Source organism: Mobula birostris, chromosome 10, assembly GCF_030028105.1.
Source record: "Mobula birostris isolate sMobBir1 chromosome 10, sMobBir1.hap1, whole genome shotgun sequence".
NCBI lineage: Eukaryota > Metazoa > Chordata > Chondrichthyes > Myliobatiformes > Myliobatidae > Mobula > Mobula birostris.
In genome coordinates this window covers 10,246,047-10,262,818 of record NC_092379.1, presented here as the reverse complement: position 1 = coordinate 10,262,818, position 16,772 = coordinate 10,246,047, and the positions used below count along the sequence as shown (strand labels likewise).

General features: G+C 48.5%; 1 protein-coding gene across 1 annotated transcript in view; it reads right to left on the bottom strand.

Annotated features, from left to right (window-relative positions):
• Positions 1-15,207, bottom strand: part of LOC140203805 (uncharacterized) — a 59,917-nt gene extending 44,710 nt beyond the window's left edge. Inside the window, exons 1-2 of the mRNA XM_072269892.1 lie at positions 15,154-15,207; positions 933-2,761 (exon numbers count right to left, since the gene is read on the bottom strand). Coding sequence (XP_072125993.1) covers positions 933-1,927 — 995 coding nt within the window. The 5' untranslated portion in view covers positions 1,928-2,761; positions 15,154-15,207. The remainder of the gene's footprint in view (positions 1-932; positions 2,762-15,153) is intronic.
• Between the last annotated feature and the right edge of the window lie 1,565 nt (positions 15,208-16,772).

The window sequence follows — 16,772 nt, the reverse complement described above, 5'->3', positions numbered from 1 at the left end:
AGAGTGAACTCTGTGATCCGTCCTGCGGCCAGACAACTCAATGAATCGCTTCCAACAGACAGAACAGGTGAACGGTCCCCGATGTGTCTTCAGGCCAGATGACTGAGTGTATCCCCTCCCACACAGAGCAGCCAAATGCCCTCTTTCCCAGTGTGAACTTGCTGGTGTGTCCGCAGGTGAGCTGAGTGAGTGAATCCCTCCCCACACACTGAGCAGATAACCAGTCTCACTGCACTGTGGACTCACTAGTGGGTCTGCAGGTGAGATGTGTCACAATCAGATTATTTATAAAAAGAGATTTTCATTGTCAGTTAGTATACGGACTGTATTTTCTTGGGGGGGGGGGGTTACCTACTGCATATGCCTTGTCTTTGGACTGTTTACCTTTTATGTCTAATTGTCTTTGGACCAGCTCTGGGTTTTCATGTGTTACAGGTGTCTCATGTAGGATCGTGGGGATTGTTAAGCTCTCCTTGTATTTATCACATTTATTCAATTTGGGACAATTTAATTAATTAGCATGCTCCATGGTGTGTTTCAAGGACGCATGCCTGCCTCTCTTTGTAGGGTCATTTTGCTCCCTTGTCTGGTGAAACTTGGACAGAGTTCCTCTGTGTATTGTCAGTGACTTCAGTTCTTCAAGATTCTGCATTGTTTGTCTGACCTCTTGTTAGTTTTCCTAGTTAAATTTTGTAAGAAGTCTTGAGTTTTGTCTTAGATGCTGAAGCCTCCCTTCCTGCATGTGAGATGCTAGTGACCCTCACAAGATGACACAGTAAATTGTTTCCCACTGTCTGAGCAGCCGAACGCCCTGACTAACCTCGCTAGTCTATCAGCAGCACCGTATTGCCCGCGTGAACCTCTTTGCTCACACGGGACAGGGGTGTGGCCTCTCAGTGTGAATGCGCTTGTGCTTTCCCAGGTGGGACAACTGAGTGAATCGCTTCCCGCACTCGGAGCAGGTGAATGGCCGCTCCCCGGTGTGAACCCGCTGGTGTCTCAGCAGCTGAGACGACAGGATGAACCCCTTCCCGCAGACAGAGCAGATAAACGGCCTCTCCCCCGTGTGGATCCGCTGGTGCGCCTGCAGGTGGGACGACTGGGTGAACGCCTTGCCGCAGTCCGGGCAGGTGAACGGCTTCTCCCCAGAGTGAACCCGCCGGTGCCTCACCACATGGGAGGAGTGGGTGAAACCCTTCCCGCACACGGGGCAGGTGAATGGCCGCTCCCCGGTGTGAACTCGCTGGTGGGCCTGCAGGTGGGAGGACTCGGTGAACCCCTTCCCGCAGTCCGAGCAGGTGAACGGCCTCTCCCCGGTGTGAACCGTCTGGTGGGCCAGTAGGTGAGAGGACCGAGTGAACCCCTTCCCGCAGTCAGAGCAACTGAACGGCCTCTCCCCCGAGTGGACCAGCTGGTGCCTCCTCAGGTAGCAGGTATGAGTGAATCCCTTCCCACATTCGGAGCAGGTGAACAGGCTCTCCCCAGAGTGAGCCCTCTGGTGCTTCAGCAGTTCAGACGACTGAGTGAACCCCTTACCGCAGTCGGAGCAGACGAACGGCCTCTCCCCTCTGTGAATCCGCTGGTGCGTCTGCAGGGACGACGACTGGGTGAACGCCTTGCCGCAGTCCGGACAGCTGAACGGCTTCTCCCCGGAGTGAACGACCTGGTGCCTCATCACGTGGGAGGAGTGGGTGAACCCCTTCCCGCACACCGAGCAGGCGAACGGCCGTTCCCCGGTGTGCACGCGCCGGTGCGCCTGCAGGTGAGACGGCTCGGTGAACCCCTTCCCGCATTCCGAGCAGGTGAACGGCCTCTCCCCAGTGTGGACCGTCTGGTGGGCCAGCAAGTGGGAGGACCGGGTGAATCCCTTCCCGCAGTCGGAGCAGGTGAACAGCCTGGCGTGTGAGCGGGCTCGCTGGAGACTCATCGCGCGGGACGAGCTGGCAGATCCCCGCCCACACACGTTGACAGTCAAATGGCACCCCTCCCTCGCTCTGTCTCGCGTGAACTTGCTGGCGTGTCAGTAGGATGTAGGAGCGAGTGAATCTTCTCACACCCTCTCACTGCAGTGAATTTTTTTGGAATTATCTTCAGCTAGGATGCAAGAATGAGTCGCTCCCCACAGCCAGAACAGTCCCTATGTCGCGGAGTCTTAATGATTATCCTCAGGCTGGGATGACAGAGTATATCCCCTCCTCCGCATGGAACAGGTGAACAGCCTCACCCCAGTGTTAACTCACTCCTGTGCTTGAGGTTGGGCTGACAGAGTGAATCGCCTGCCGCACTGAAAGCAGGCGAGTGATCTTTACGTCGTGGAGAGTCGCTGATTTCTTTCTCCCTGCTGTCAATCCTCTGACGATTCAGCAAGTGAGACCTGGTGTGGTGAATCCCTCGCACAGTCAATGCAGTTGAAGAGCTGATCTCCGGTGAACAGACACCTGAGTGTTCTCAGCACCCTGGCTCCAGTGGACTCTGCTGAGCTAAAGCACAAGACTTCAGACACAAAGCACGTTTCCAGCTGGGACGAGATGCATCGTCTGCTCCAAGGATCAGCACCAGAAATATCGGTGTCACAAAGGGAATAACTGGTCGCTCCTTCATAAGACAAACTCCAGGCTGGTTCACCCAAATCTCTCCCCTTAAGCATCCTCCATAATCAGAGACTGATGGTACTTAAGCGCTGGTGAACTGGTCGATACAGCGGATCTGACGTGCTGGTGTGTTCAAGCTTTGCGTCTACAATGCCTTTGCCTTTTCTACCCTGTAAAAAGATTAACAGAACAAAAAAAAAATCAGTTTCTGAAGGACAGCATTAAAGATGAGATAAGTTTCGTTCCAACAGTGAATCTTGCATAAAACAGCGTTATATCCACGCTTAACCCAAGTCGGAGGCACGACTCCTCATCTTTAACTAAGCACAGTTCAGACAAACAGGCACAACACCAAATTCTCTGTCTGTATCGGAACGTGTCATTTCTGCCCGTCATCAATCTGCGGCTTGGCTCAACTTGTCTCTCCCCATTAGTACGACTTCACATTCTGGGCATGACGCACAGCACATCAGACTGCACAGAAGATCCCGGAGTCTGTCTAATTACCCCGATCAATCATCAGATGCTTGCCAGTAGTAAGTTCACTGACCGCAGTGTGAATACGAAGGGGAGATCAGATCTTTGTGATGCAGATTGTTAAAGTGTGGCACTTTTGCAATGTAAAATGTTATATGTCACTTGTTACCCCAGAGAAAGATGTCTGTATGGTCACAAGGTGTGAGCAGAATTATCTGCAGCTTAATGTGAAAAAGACTAAGGAGCTGGTGGTAGACCTGAGGAGAGCTAAAGTACCGGTGACCCCTGTTTCCATCCAGGGGGTCAGTGTGGACATGGTGGAGGATTACAAATACCTGGGGATACGAATTGACAATAAACTGGACTGGTCAAAGAATACTGAGGCTGTCTACAAGAAGGGTCAGAGCCGCCTGTATTTCCTGAGGAGACTGAGGTCCGTTAACATCTGCCGGACGATGCTGAGGATGTTCTACGAGTCTGTGGTGGCCAGTGCGATCATGTTTGCTGTTGTGTGCTGGGGCAGCAGGCTGAGGGTAGCAGACACCAACAGAATCAACAAACTCATTCGTAAGGCCAGTGATGTTGTGGGGATGGAACTGGACCCTCTCACGGTGGTGTCTGAAAAGAGGATGCTGTCTAAGTTGCATGCCATCTTGGTCAATGAATCCCATCCACTACATAATGTACTGGTTGGGGACAGGAGTACATTCAGCCAGAGACTCATTCCACCGAGATGCAGCACAGAGCGTCATAGGAAGTCATTCCTGCCTGTGGCCATCAAACTTTACAACTCCTCCCTTGGATGGTCAGTAGGCTGGCCCTGGACTTATTTCATAATTTACTGGCATAATTTACATATTACTATTTAACTATTTATGGTTCTATTACTATTATTTATGGTGCAACTGTAATGAAAACCAATTTCCCCCAGGATCAATAAAGTATGACTATGACTATGTAATAATAATAATAATAATAATAAGTACTTTATTGATCCCAAGTGGGAAATTCTTTCATTACAGCAGCAACATTTAAAAACACACTTAGCAGTGTGCAGATGTAACGAATAATAAAGTACTGAATATTAATATACACAATAAAAATTTACCAATGTGCAATAATGTTCAATAATAATGTACGAAATAATAAAACAGACTATTGTACTATGATGTGTGTTCTCCTGTCACTCAGAGATGAACTGTTGTCTATGCTTACTGCATTTGGTAGGAAAGATTTTCTGTAATGATCCTTGTGACAGTGGAACTGAGTGAGTCTGTATGAAAGGATGCCCCACTGCTTATTCAGTGGGTCGTGGAGAGAATGTATCAGATTGTCCATAATGGATAACAGTTTGTTTAGTGACCTCCTCTCCACTATTAACTCAAAAGTCCAGGTTGTAGCCAAGGATGGATCCAGCCTTTCTGATGAGTGTATTTAGTCTTTTTGCATCACCAGCACCGATGTCGCTCCCCCAACATAAAGCCGTAAAGAAGACTGCACTCGCTTCAACAGACTGGTAATAGATCTCCAACATCCGGCTGCACACATTGAAGGATCTTGGCTTCCTTAGAAAGTAGAGTCTGCTCATCCCCGTCTTGTAAACAGCCTTGGTGTTGGTTGTCTAGTCAAGTCTGTTGTCGAGGCGAACCCCCAAGTATTTGTACTCCCCTGCCACCACAACTTCTCCCAGAATGTATACAGGACTTGTCACAGTCCTCTTCCTCTTAAAGTCAATCACCACCTCCCTGGTTTGGCCACATTTGGGACCAGTCCTCTGAGAATATCAATACAAGCCCACACAGAATGCAGCAAAACCAGTGCACCAATTGAAAGTTGGAGAGCTACAAGGAAGGAGGTGGTGCACAGGTCTGGGAGTAAAGATTAAAAGGAGAAAGCATCTCATAATCTTGTAGACCTCTACCTAGTCCCCTCTCATCCTTCGACACTGCAAAGAGAAAAGTCCCAGTTCTGCTAACCTTGCCTCATAAGACTTGTTTTCCAATCCAGGCAACATCCCGGTAAATCTCCTCTGCACCCTCTCCATAGCTTCCACATCCTTCCTATAATGAGGTGACCAGAACTGAACACAATGCTCTAAGTGTGGTCTCACCAGAGATTTGTAGAGTTGCAACATGACCTCTCTACTCTTGAACTCAATCCCCCTATTAATGAAGCCTAGCATCCCAGAGGCCTTCTTAACTATCCTATCAACCTGTGCAGCGACCTTGAGGGATGTATGGATTTGAACCCCAAGGTCCCTCTGTTCATCCACACTCTTACGTAAACGACCATTCACCCTGAACTCAGCCTTCTGGTTTGTCCTTCCAAAATGCATCACCTCACACTTACCCGGATTGAGCTCCACCTGCCACTTTTCCACCCAGCTCTGCATCCTGTCTATATCCTCTTGTAACCTTCGACAACCTACAGCTCCATCCACAACTCCCCCAATCTTCATGTCATCCGCAAACTTACTCACCCATCCTTCCGCCTCTTCATCCAGGTCATTTATAAAAATCACAAAGAGCAGGGGTCCCAGGACAGATCCTTGCGGCACTCCACTAGTCACTGACCTCTAGGCAGAATACTTTCCTTCCACTACTACCCTCTGCTTTCTTCCTGTAGGCCAGTTTTTTATCCAAACAGCCAAGGTTCCACTGATCCCATGCCTCATGACTTTCTGGATGAGTCTCTCGTGGGGGACCTTGTCAAATGCCTTGCTAAAATCCATGTAGACCACATCTACAGCCCTACCCTCATCAATTTCTTTTGTTACCTCTTCAAAAAACGTAATTAGGCACAACCTTCCCTTCACAAAGACATGTTGACTATCCTTGAGTAGACTGTACTTCTCCAAATGCTCGTAGATCCTATCCTTAAGAATCCTTTCCAATAGATTGCAGACCACCGACGTAAGACTCACTGGTCTATAGTTCCCAGGATTCTCCCTATTACCTTTTTTAAACAAGGGAACTACATTTGCCATTCTCCAATCCTCCGGCGTTTCCCCTGCAGCCAAAGAGGATTCAAAGATCAGAACTACTGCTCCAGCGATCTCTTCTCTCACTTCCCACAGCAACCTGGGGTATATCATGTCCGGCCCTGGGGATTTATCAATCTTGATGTTTTTAAGAAGACCCAACACTTCTTCCTTAATCTCCACATTGTCCAACACACAGGCCTGTTCTATTTCGACCTCACCCTGATCAAGGTCCTTTTCACTTGTGAATACTGAAGCAAAGTATTCACTTAGGACCTCCCCAACCTCCTCCGCCTCCAGGTACATGTTGCCTTCTTTATCCTTTAGCGGCTCCACCTTCAATCTTGTCATCCTTCTATTCTTCACATACACATAGAACGTCTTGGGTTCTCCTTAATCCTACATGCCAAGGTCTTCTCATGCCCCCTTCGAGCTCCCCCAAGTCATTTCTTAAGCTCCTTCCTGGCTACCCTATATTTCTCATGAGCCCCTCCTGCTTCCTGCTTCTTATATCTAACCTAAGCTTCCTTCTTCCTCTTGACGAGTTGCCTCATGTGTTTCGTCAGCCACGGTTCCCTTTTCCTTTCATTTTTTCCTTGTCTCAGTGGGACAAACCTATCCTGAACCCAGTACAAGTGGTCCCTAAACTTCCTCCACATTACTTCTGTGCTTTCACCCTTGAACATCTGTTTCCAATTTACTCTCGCTAGTTCCTGCCTCATCCCTTCATAGTTAGCCCTTCCTCAGTTAAGCACTTTCCCATTTTGTCTGTTTTTATCCTTTTCCATAGCTATGCTGAAGCTAAGGGAGTTGTGGTCACTCTCACCAAAATGCTCCCCCACCAAGAGGTCTGCCACCTGACCAGTTCATTCCCCAGAACTAGATCCAGTATGGCCTCTCCTCTCGTCGGCCGGTTCACATACTTTGTCAGGAATCCTCCTTTAGAACACCTGACAAATTCAGCCCCATCTATCGCCCTTGCAGTCAGGAGGTGCCAGTCAATATGAGGGAAGTTGAAATCACCCATAACTACAACCCTGTATTTCCTGCACCATTCTAAAATCTGCCTGCTTATCTGCTCCTCGGTGTCCCGAGGGCTATTTGGGGGCCTATAGACTACTCCCAGAACAGTGATTGATCCCTTCCTATTTCTGACTTCCACCCACACCGACTCAGTGGACACTCCCTCTGCAGCGTCCTCCCTTTCTATAGCCGTGATACTATCCCTGACCAGTAATGCTACTCCCCCCACCCCCTTTTCTACCTCCCATCCTATTCCTTTTAAACACCTAAACCCCGGTACCTGCATCAGCCAGTCCTGCCCTTCCTCCAGCCAAGTTTCAGTAACGGCCACAACATCGTAGTTCCACATACTGATCCATGCTCTAAGTTCATCCCCTTTATTCCTAATACTCCTAGTGTTGAAACAGACACATTTCAACCCCTGAAACTGGCTACATTTATGCTTTGTCCCCTGCCTGTCCTTCCTCACCAACTCAGAACACATAGCATCATACCCTTGTCCTTCTACCCTAATCTCCGCACTCACATTCTGATTCCCACCCCCCTGCCAAACTAGTTTAAACCCTCCCCAACAGCTCTAGCAAACCTGCCCGCCAGGATACTGGTACTTTTCCAATTCGGGTGCAGCCCATCCTTTTTGTACAGGTCAGACCTTCCCCAGAAGAGATCCCAATGATCCAGAAATCTGAACCCCTGCCCCAACTCTTCAGCCACGCAGTCCTCTGCCATAACTTCCTGTTCCTGCCCTCTCTGTCTCATGGCACAGGCAGAAATCCCGAGATTACCATCCTTGAGGTCCTGCTTTTTAACTTCTTTCCTAACTCCCCATATTCCTTCTTCAGGGCCTCATCCCTACTCCTATCTATGTCATTGGTCCCCACGTGGATCACGACATCTGGTTGATCACCCTCTCTCCTGAGAATACCAAGAACTCAGTCAGAGATATCGCGGACCCTGGCACCAGGGAGGCAACAGACCATCCGGGATTCTCGATCTCTCCCACAGAACCTCTTATCTGTCCCCCTAACTATCAAATCCCCTATCACTACGGCTCTCCTCTTTTCCCTCCTTCCCTTCTGAGCTGAGGGTCCAGTCTCAGTGCCAGAGACGCGACCACTACAACTTGTCCCTGGTAGGTCATCCCCACCAACAGTATACTTATTGTTGATGGGAATGGCCAAAGGGGTGCTCTGCTCTTTCTGTCTATTCCCCTTCCCTCTCCTGACAGTCACCCAGTTACCTGCCTCTTGTCTTTAAGGGGTGACTATCTCCCTGAAACTCCTGTCTATTTCTGCCTCTGCCTCCCAAATGATCTGAAGTTCATCCAGCTCCAGCTCCAGTTCCTAACTCGGTTTGACAGGAGCTGCAGCTGGTGTAGTCATTAGAGACAATTGTGCTGTCCCTGACTTCTCACATCCTACAATCAGAGCACTGGACTGCCCTATCTACTGCTTCCATTACCAGCTCCTAAGTTAATCAAATTAATTAAAGAAACTTACCCAGCCTTACCTCACTGGGAGCAAGCTCGTCCTCAGCTTCTGCTCACCGAAGCCTCTCAAGTCAAAGCTCCACTTTGAGTTATCCCTCTTTTTATTTGTTTGAGCTTTTCAATTTTCAATTGCTCAATCAAATTGCTTGGTCACCTGACCTCGATTGCCCAATCAGCTGCTTTCTGCTGAGTCTGAGCTATTCAAATCTTGATCCACCTGATCTCTGAAACTTGGCTAAAGGATGCCTGCCACTGGGAGCTGAGTGGCTAAGGATATACGGTGCATCGGAAAGATAGGTTAGCAGGCAGAGGGGGTGCTGTGGCCCTGTGTATAAGAGATAAACTTAAAGCATTAGAAAAGGATGACATAGGATCGGAAGGTGTAGAGTCTCTATGGGTTGAGTTAAGAAATAGCAAGGGTAAAAGGACCCTAATGGCAGTTGTATACAGGCCTCCAAACAGCAGCCAAATTACAGCAGCAGATAGAAAAGTCACGTCAGAAGGGCAATGTCATGATAATCATTTGAGGATTTTAACATAGAAACATAGAAAACCTACAGCACAATACAGGCCCTTCAGCCCACAAAGTCGTGCCGAACATGTCCCTACCTTAGAAATTACTAGGCTTACCTATAGCCATCTATTTTTCTAAGCTCCATGTACCTATCCAAAGACTCTTAAAAGACCCTATCGTATCCACCTCCACCACTGTTGCCAGCAGCCCATTCAATGCACGACCACTCTCTGAGTAAAAAACTTACTCCTAACATCTCCTCTGTACCTACTCCCCAGCACCTTAAACCTGTGTCCTCTTGTGGCAACTATTTCAGCCCCAGGAAAAAGCCTCTGACTATCCACATGATCAATGCCTCTCATCATCTTATACACCTCTATCAGGTCACCTCTCATCCTCCGTCACTCCAAGGAGTAAAGGCCGAGTTCACTCAACCTATTCTCATAAGACATGCTCCCCAATCCAGGTAACATCCTTGTAAATCTCCTCTGCACCCTTTCTATGGCTTCCACATTCTTCCTGTAGTGAGGCGACCAGAACTGAGCACAGTACTCCAAGTGGGGTCTGAACAGGGTCCTATATAGCTGCAACATTACCTCTTGGCTCCTAAAAGTGATTGGGAAAATCAAGCCAGTACTGGACCTCAAGAGAGAGAATTTGTAGAATGTCTAAGGGATGGCTTTTCAGAACAGCTTGTTGTTGAGCCCACTAGGGGATCAGCTGTGCTGGCCTAGGTGTTGTGCAATGATCTGGAGGTGAGAAGAGAGCTGAAGGTTAAGGAACCCTTAAGGAACAGTGATCACAATATGATCAAGTTCACTTTGAAATTTGAGAAGGAGAAACTAAATGCCAATGGAATAAAGGAAATTACAATGGCATGAGAGGGGAACTGGCCAAAGATGACTGGAGAGGGGAACTGGCCAAAGATGACTGGAAAGGGACACTAGCAGGAAGGACAACAGAGCAGCAATGGCTGGAGTTTCTGCGAAAAATGAGGGAAGTGCAAGAAAGATATATTCCATACAAGAAGAAATTTTTGAATGGAAGACGGACACTACGTGGCTGACAATTGAAGTCAGAGTCAAAGTAAAAGCAAAAGAGAGGGCATACAAGGAAGCCAAAGCTAGTGGGAAGTTAGAGGATTGGGAAGCTTTTAAAAACTTACAGAAGGAAACTAAGAAGGTCATTAGGAAGGAAAAGATGAATTATGAAAGGAAGCTGGAAACTAATATCAAAGAAGATACTAGAAGCTTTTTTTAAGTATATACGGGGTAAAAGAAAGTTGATGGTAGATATAGGACCAATAGAAAATGATGCTGGAGATATTGTAATGATAGACGCAGAGATGGCAGAGGAATTGAATGCGTATTTTTCATCAGTCTTCACAGTGGAAGACATCTGCAGTTTACTGGACGTTCAAGAGTGTTAGGGAAATGAAGTACGTGCAGTGAAAATTACGACTGAGTTAACTACCAAGGTTTGGTAATCAGCTAATTCTGATCACCAAACCTGATCTCAGTGCAGTGTTCAGTTTGTGATTCAGTTGGTGTAAAACTGGGAACCCACTTGCCCAAAGGAGCCTTCAAGGTTCTTCAGCAAAGCACACAAACTGCTGGTGGAGCTCAGCAGGTCAGGCAGCATCTACTGAAACGCATAAATGAGTGAAACCCTTGGTCAACACTGTTCATCAGGATTGGAAAAGAAGTGTGGGGGAGAAGCCAGGATAAGAAAGTTGGAGGAAGGGGAGGGAGGACAAGCTCGAAGGAGCTAGGTGAGGCCAGGTGGGTGGGAGAGGAGGGATGAAGTAAGAAGCTGGGAGGTGATAGGTGGTGAAGGTGAAGGGCTGGAGAAGAAGGAGCCTGATAGGAGAGGACAGTGGACCATGGAAGAAAGGGAAGGAGGAGGAACATCAGGAGAGGTGCCCCTTCACTGGTGAGAACTCTACAATTTCTACAGACATACCATGGAGATAATTCTAACTGCTGCATCACCTTCTGGCATGGAGTGGCCACTGCACGGGATCAGAAAGTTGTAAACTCAGCCAGCACCATCATGGGCTCCAGCCTCCCCAACACTGAGGACACCTTCAAAAGGCGATGCCTCAAAAAGACTACATCCATGCCTGCGGACCCCCGATCACCCAGGACCTGCCCTCTTCTCACTGCTACCATTGAGGGGGAGGTACAAGAGTCTGGAGACACACACTCAAAAGTTTTAGGAACAGCTCTCCTACCACCATCAGATTTCTGAATGGACAATGAATCCTTGTAGACTACCTCAGTTTGAATTTTCCTTTTTTTTTGCTCTCTTATTTTATTTATATACCTTATTGTAATTTATAGCTTTTTTTTTTACTATGTATTGCTGCTGCAAAACAAAATACTTCACAACATATGTCAGTGATATTAAACTGTTCAAGAGGGGCAGAATAGAGGAAACTATAGACCAGTCAGTCTAACCTCAGTGGTTGGGAAGATGTTGGTGTCGATTATTAAGGATGAGGTCTCAGTGTACTTGAAGTCACATGATAAAATAGGTAGTAGGCATGGTTTCCTCAAGGGAAAATCTTGCCTGACAATTCTGCTGGAATTGTTTGAAGAAGTAACAATCAGGATAAACAAAAGAAAACTGGTTGATGTTGTGTACTTGGATCTTCGAAGGCCTTTGACAAGGTGCCACACATGAGACTGCTTAACAAGCTACTAAGCCCATGCTATTACAGGAAAGATTGTAGTAAGGATAAGGCAGTGGCTGATTGGCAGGAGGCAAAGAGTGGGAATAAAGGGAGCCTCTTCTGATTGGGTGCCGGTGACTAATGGTGTTCCACAGGGGTCTGCGTTCAGACGATTCTTTTAACATTATATGTCAATGATTTGATGATGGAATTGATGGTTTTGTTGCAAAGTTTGCATACGATATGAAAATAGGTGGAGGGGCAGGTAGTTCTGAGGAAGTAGAGAAGCTACAGAATTAGGAGAATGGACAAAGAAATGGCAGATTGAAAACAGTGTTGGGAAGTGTATGGTCATGCATTTTGGTAGAAGAAATGAAAGAGTTGACTATTTTCTAAATGGACAGAAAATACAAAAGCCTAAGGCGCAAAGGAATTTGGAATTTGTGCAGGATTCCCAAAGGTTAATTTACAGGTTAAGTCTGTGGTGAGGAAAGCAAGTGCGAAGTTAACATCCATTTCAACAGAACTGGAACGTAAACGCAAGGGTGTAATGTTGAAACTTTACAAAGCACTGGCGAGGCCTCACTTGAAGTATTGTGAGCTGGTCCGGGCAACTTATCTTAGAAAGGATGTTCTGAAACTGGGCAGGGTTCAAAGGAGGTTCACAGAAATGATTCTGGGATTTAAAGGCTTGTCATATAAAGAGCATCTAATTGCTCTGGTCCTGTATTCACTGGAATTCAGAAGAATGAGGGGTGCCCTCAATGAAACCTATCGAATGGTGAAAGGCCTCGATAGAGTGGATGTGGAGAGGATGTTCTCTGTGGTGGGAGAGTCTAAGACCGGGGACACAACCTCAGAATAGAGGGGTGTCCTTTCAGAAGGGAGATGCAGAAGAATTCCTTCAGTCAAAAGGTGGTGAATCTGTGGAATTCTTTGCCACAGGCCGCTGTGGCGGCAAAGTCTTTATGTATATTTAAGGCAGAGGTTGACAGATTCTTGATTGGTCAGGGCATGAACGGATACGGGGAGAAGCCAGGAGAGTGGGGCTGAGAGGAAAGTTGGATCAGCCATGATGAAATGGTAGTGCAGACTCGATGGGCCAAATGGCCTAATTCTGCTCCTATACCTTATGGTCTAAAACTGATTATGATTCTGACACCGATGAGACTGTTGCAGATTGGGGGACTGCTTTGTCGAGTACCTTTACTTCACCCACAAAATGCAAGATCTACCAGTGACCAACCATTTTAATTCCTATGCCGCTCCCAGTCCAACATGACAGTCCACTCTCTCCTAATGCTACTATGAGGCCTCTCTCTGGATGGAGGAGCAACAGCTCATATTCTGATGGAACAAACGTCGACTTCTCCAAGGTCCACTGACTATTCCCCCTCACTCAACCCTCTTCGACAATTCCCCACTCTGGCCCGTGACCACTTCTCTTCTTCTCTCCTTCCTATCACCTCCCTCTGGTTCCTCTCCTCCTCCAATGGTCCACTCTTCTCTCCTATCAGATTCCTTCTTCTCCAACCCTTTACCTTTTCCGCCTATCGCCTCCCAACTCACCTATTACATGGCACCACAGACAAAATGCTGGAGGAACTCAGCAGGTCAGGCAGCATCTGTGGAAATGAACAAACAGTCGACGTTTCGGGATTCTTCATGACTCACCCATCACTTTCTAGATTCTACTTCTCCTGCTCCGCCACCTTCTTACTGTAGCTTCTTCCCCCACCTTTCCAGTCCTGAAGGGTCTCGTCCCAAAACGTCGACTGCTTTCTCATTTCCATAGACACTTCCTCACCTGCTGAGTTTCTCCAGTATTTTGTGTGTGTGTGTGTTGCTCTGGATTTCCAGCACCTGCAGAGTCTCTTGTGTTAGAAGTTCTCCATTCTCCAAGAGGACCACAACCTTGTTGAAGGTTTGGAGGCTTGCTTGCCTCAACAACCCGGAGAGCCGTTGGCTGGAGTCCAGGCTTTGGGTCGTGGTTGGGTCACCCATGCTAAACAGGTCAAAGGGTAGAGGCCAGACCGAGAGTGGTCCACCAGGTTCGGGGGTTCGGCTCAGGGCTAACAACCCTGACTGGCAACACAAAACTGTTACGGAAACGGCAACGAAGAATCCTTCTACATCTGAGTGTGACGGTATTCCTGAGTCTCCACCCGGGATTTGTGTGACTGACAGTAGTGGACACTGAGGGGAAGCTTCGATGAAGGAACCTCATGTTGGGCAGGCTGCAGCACGGGGTGCAAGATACTCTTCGTCTCCATTTCGCCGATTAAAGCGACAAGGGAGATTGAAACACAGAAGGCGAATGCTTCAGCGCTCTGCAGTCTCCGAGGGGATCCCGTGAGACAGGGGCAGCGTACGCGAACCTCGTGGTGGGCGGACTGCGAGATGGGACGCGAGCGAATGTTTGCCTCCATTTCGCCAATTAAAGTGACGGGGGAGAGTGAAGCATCGAGGCGATGCAGAGGGTGAGCGCCAGCCGTTTGCCTTTCGATCGCACTGCTACCGGACAGGGGAGAGCTTGCTGCCATGCCCGGAGAGTGTTCCCCAGATTTTCTACGTTTTGGATGTGGACTTGTACTGTAGACTTTTTTTTCCCACTTAAACGTTCTTTATATTCTGTATTTTTTCACCCAAGCTTTCTTGTTTTTTCGTGGGGTAGGGGGATTTGGGGGTCGATGTGCCTGTTCCATATTTTTTTTGTGTGGGAGGAGGAATCTTGGATTTGAAATGCCTGTTGCGCTTTTGTTCGGGTTTTTGTGCGTGGAGGAGGGCGGATTTTTGGGGTTGATGATCGTGCTGCCTTTCTTTTCTTTCTTGGTTTCATGGCTATCCGGAGAAGAATTTCAGAGTTGTATACTTTAATAAATGAAACTTTGAACCTGTTTTGGAAGCCCTGGACACCGCCAGATATGGAGGGACCTTCACTGCTTCCCTAAACACTACCGGCGTAACCGGCAGACAGTCAGAAGTTCTCCATCCGGGATTAGATCGGAATTGTATCTTTACTCCGAGTTCCAAATCCTTGCACTTAGATACCTGAAGCTCGACAGTGTTGGGAGATCCCACCGCCTGTGCTTCCAAAAAACGCCTGCGGAGCTGAGGGGGTCGGGGAGAGCTGGAAGAGTCACTCATGGGTGCCTTTACACCCCCCAAAAATGCCCACAGGCCAGTGAATCGTCTCTCCGCCCCGGACCCAGCACCAGCACTTGGCTCTATCAGTCGAACATTCCCCAGGGCCCGGGTGTGGAATGTAGGGTAGGGCGGGTGGGAAAAGACTGGGACTAGGGTGTAGGGTTATGGTGGCGTGTCCGGAACTCGCAGCAATTGCCCCCAGTCGGGGTGCGGACGCCGCTCCCGATCTCAAACCCCGACCCAGAGCCCCGCTCCTACCTGCTGCCGATCCTCCGGAGCTTTTTGTTAGCGGAGCGCATGCGCGACTTTCTGGCACAAACTGCTACACTCGGCGCATGCGCGCCTGATCGGCAGACGGCTCCCCGCGACCCCAAAGGCGAGTTCTGAAGCGCCTTAATTTCTAGGCAATGGGGGATGAAACTGAATTGCATGAAGAGTCTCGGTATGAAACATTCCTCCAGCAGTTTGTGTGAGTTGCTGTGAAAATGAATTAACTGTGTCTGCCAGCACCGGCTCCCCTCTGCCACTCGCCTCAAATCCGTCAATGTTTAAATGTGGAGAACTTAGCGCTTAATTTAACACAGCAAGATCCAAAAATACTATAATTAACAACAGTCACGCAGTGCTTTAATAGTCAAAGTCCAACATACTCATAGGGAAAAAACAAACGAACAAGATATTCTGCAGATGCTGGAAATCCAGAGCAACACACATACACAATGCAGGAAGAACTGCTTCCTGACGAAGGGTTCCGGCCCGAAACGTCGACTCATCGTTCCCACGGATGCTGCCCGACCTGCTGAGTTCCTCCAGCGTGTTGTGAGTGTTGCAGGAAGAACTCAGCAGGTCGGGCAGCCTCTGTGGCGGCGAATAACGTTTCAGGCCGAGACTTTTCACGATGCTATCTGACCTGGCGAGTTCCTCCAGCATTTTGCAGAGATAATACAACAGTCACCCCCCCCCCCCCCAGTTTCCAAATGTCGCTGATCCGCCATTCGTTCCCACGTCCTCCCGGTCTAATTCCCCCTTCCGACACTAAGTCGCCAGAAAGCAGTGTCGGAAAGAATCCAAGACTACGTCCACGTTTGAGGTCCTGCTTTTTAACTTCTTTCCTAACTCCCTGTATTTCTTCTTCAGGGCCTCATCCCTACTCCTATCTATGTCATTGGTCCCCACGTGGACCACGACATCCGGCTGCTCACCCTCTCTCTTGAGAATACTGAGAACTCGATCCGAGATATCGCGGTCCCTGGCACCAGGGAGGCAACAGACCATCCGGGATTCTCGATCTCTCCCACAGAATCTCTTATCTGTCCCCCTAACTATCGAATCCCCTATCACTACTGCTCTCCTCTCTTCCCTCCTTCCCTTCTGAGCTGAGGGTCCAGTCTCGGTGCCAGAGACGCGACCACCGCAACTTGTCCCTGGTAGGTCGTCCCCACCAACAGTATCCAAAACAGTATACTTATTATTGGTGGGAACGGCCACAGGGGTGCTCTGCTCATTCTGCCTATTCCCCTTCCCTCTCCTGACAGTCACCCAGCTACCCGTCTCCTGACTTTTAGGGGTGACTGTCTCCCTGAAACTCCGATCTATTACTGCCTCTGCCTCCCGAATGATCCAAAGTTCATCCAGCTCCAGCTCCCTAACTCGGTTTGTCAGGAGCTGCAGCTGGATGCACCTTTTGCAGGTGTAGTCACCAGGGACGATTGTGCTGTCCCTGACTTCTCACATCCTACAATCGGAGCACTGGACTGCCCAATCTACGGCCTGCATTAACTACTCCTGTTAATTAAATTAATTAAAGAAACTTACCCGGCCTTACCTCACTGGGAGCAAGCTCGTCCTCTGCCTCTTCTCGCCGAAGATGCCTCAAC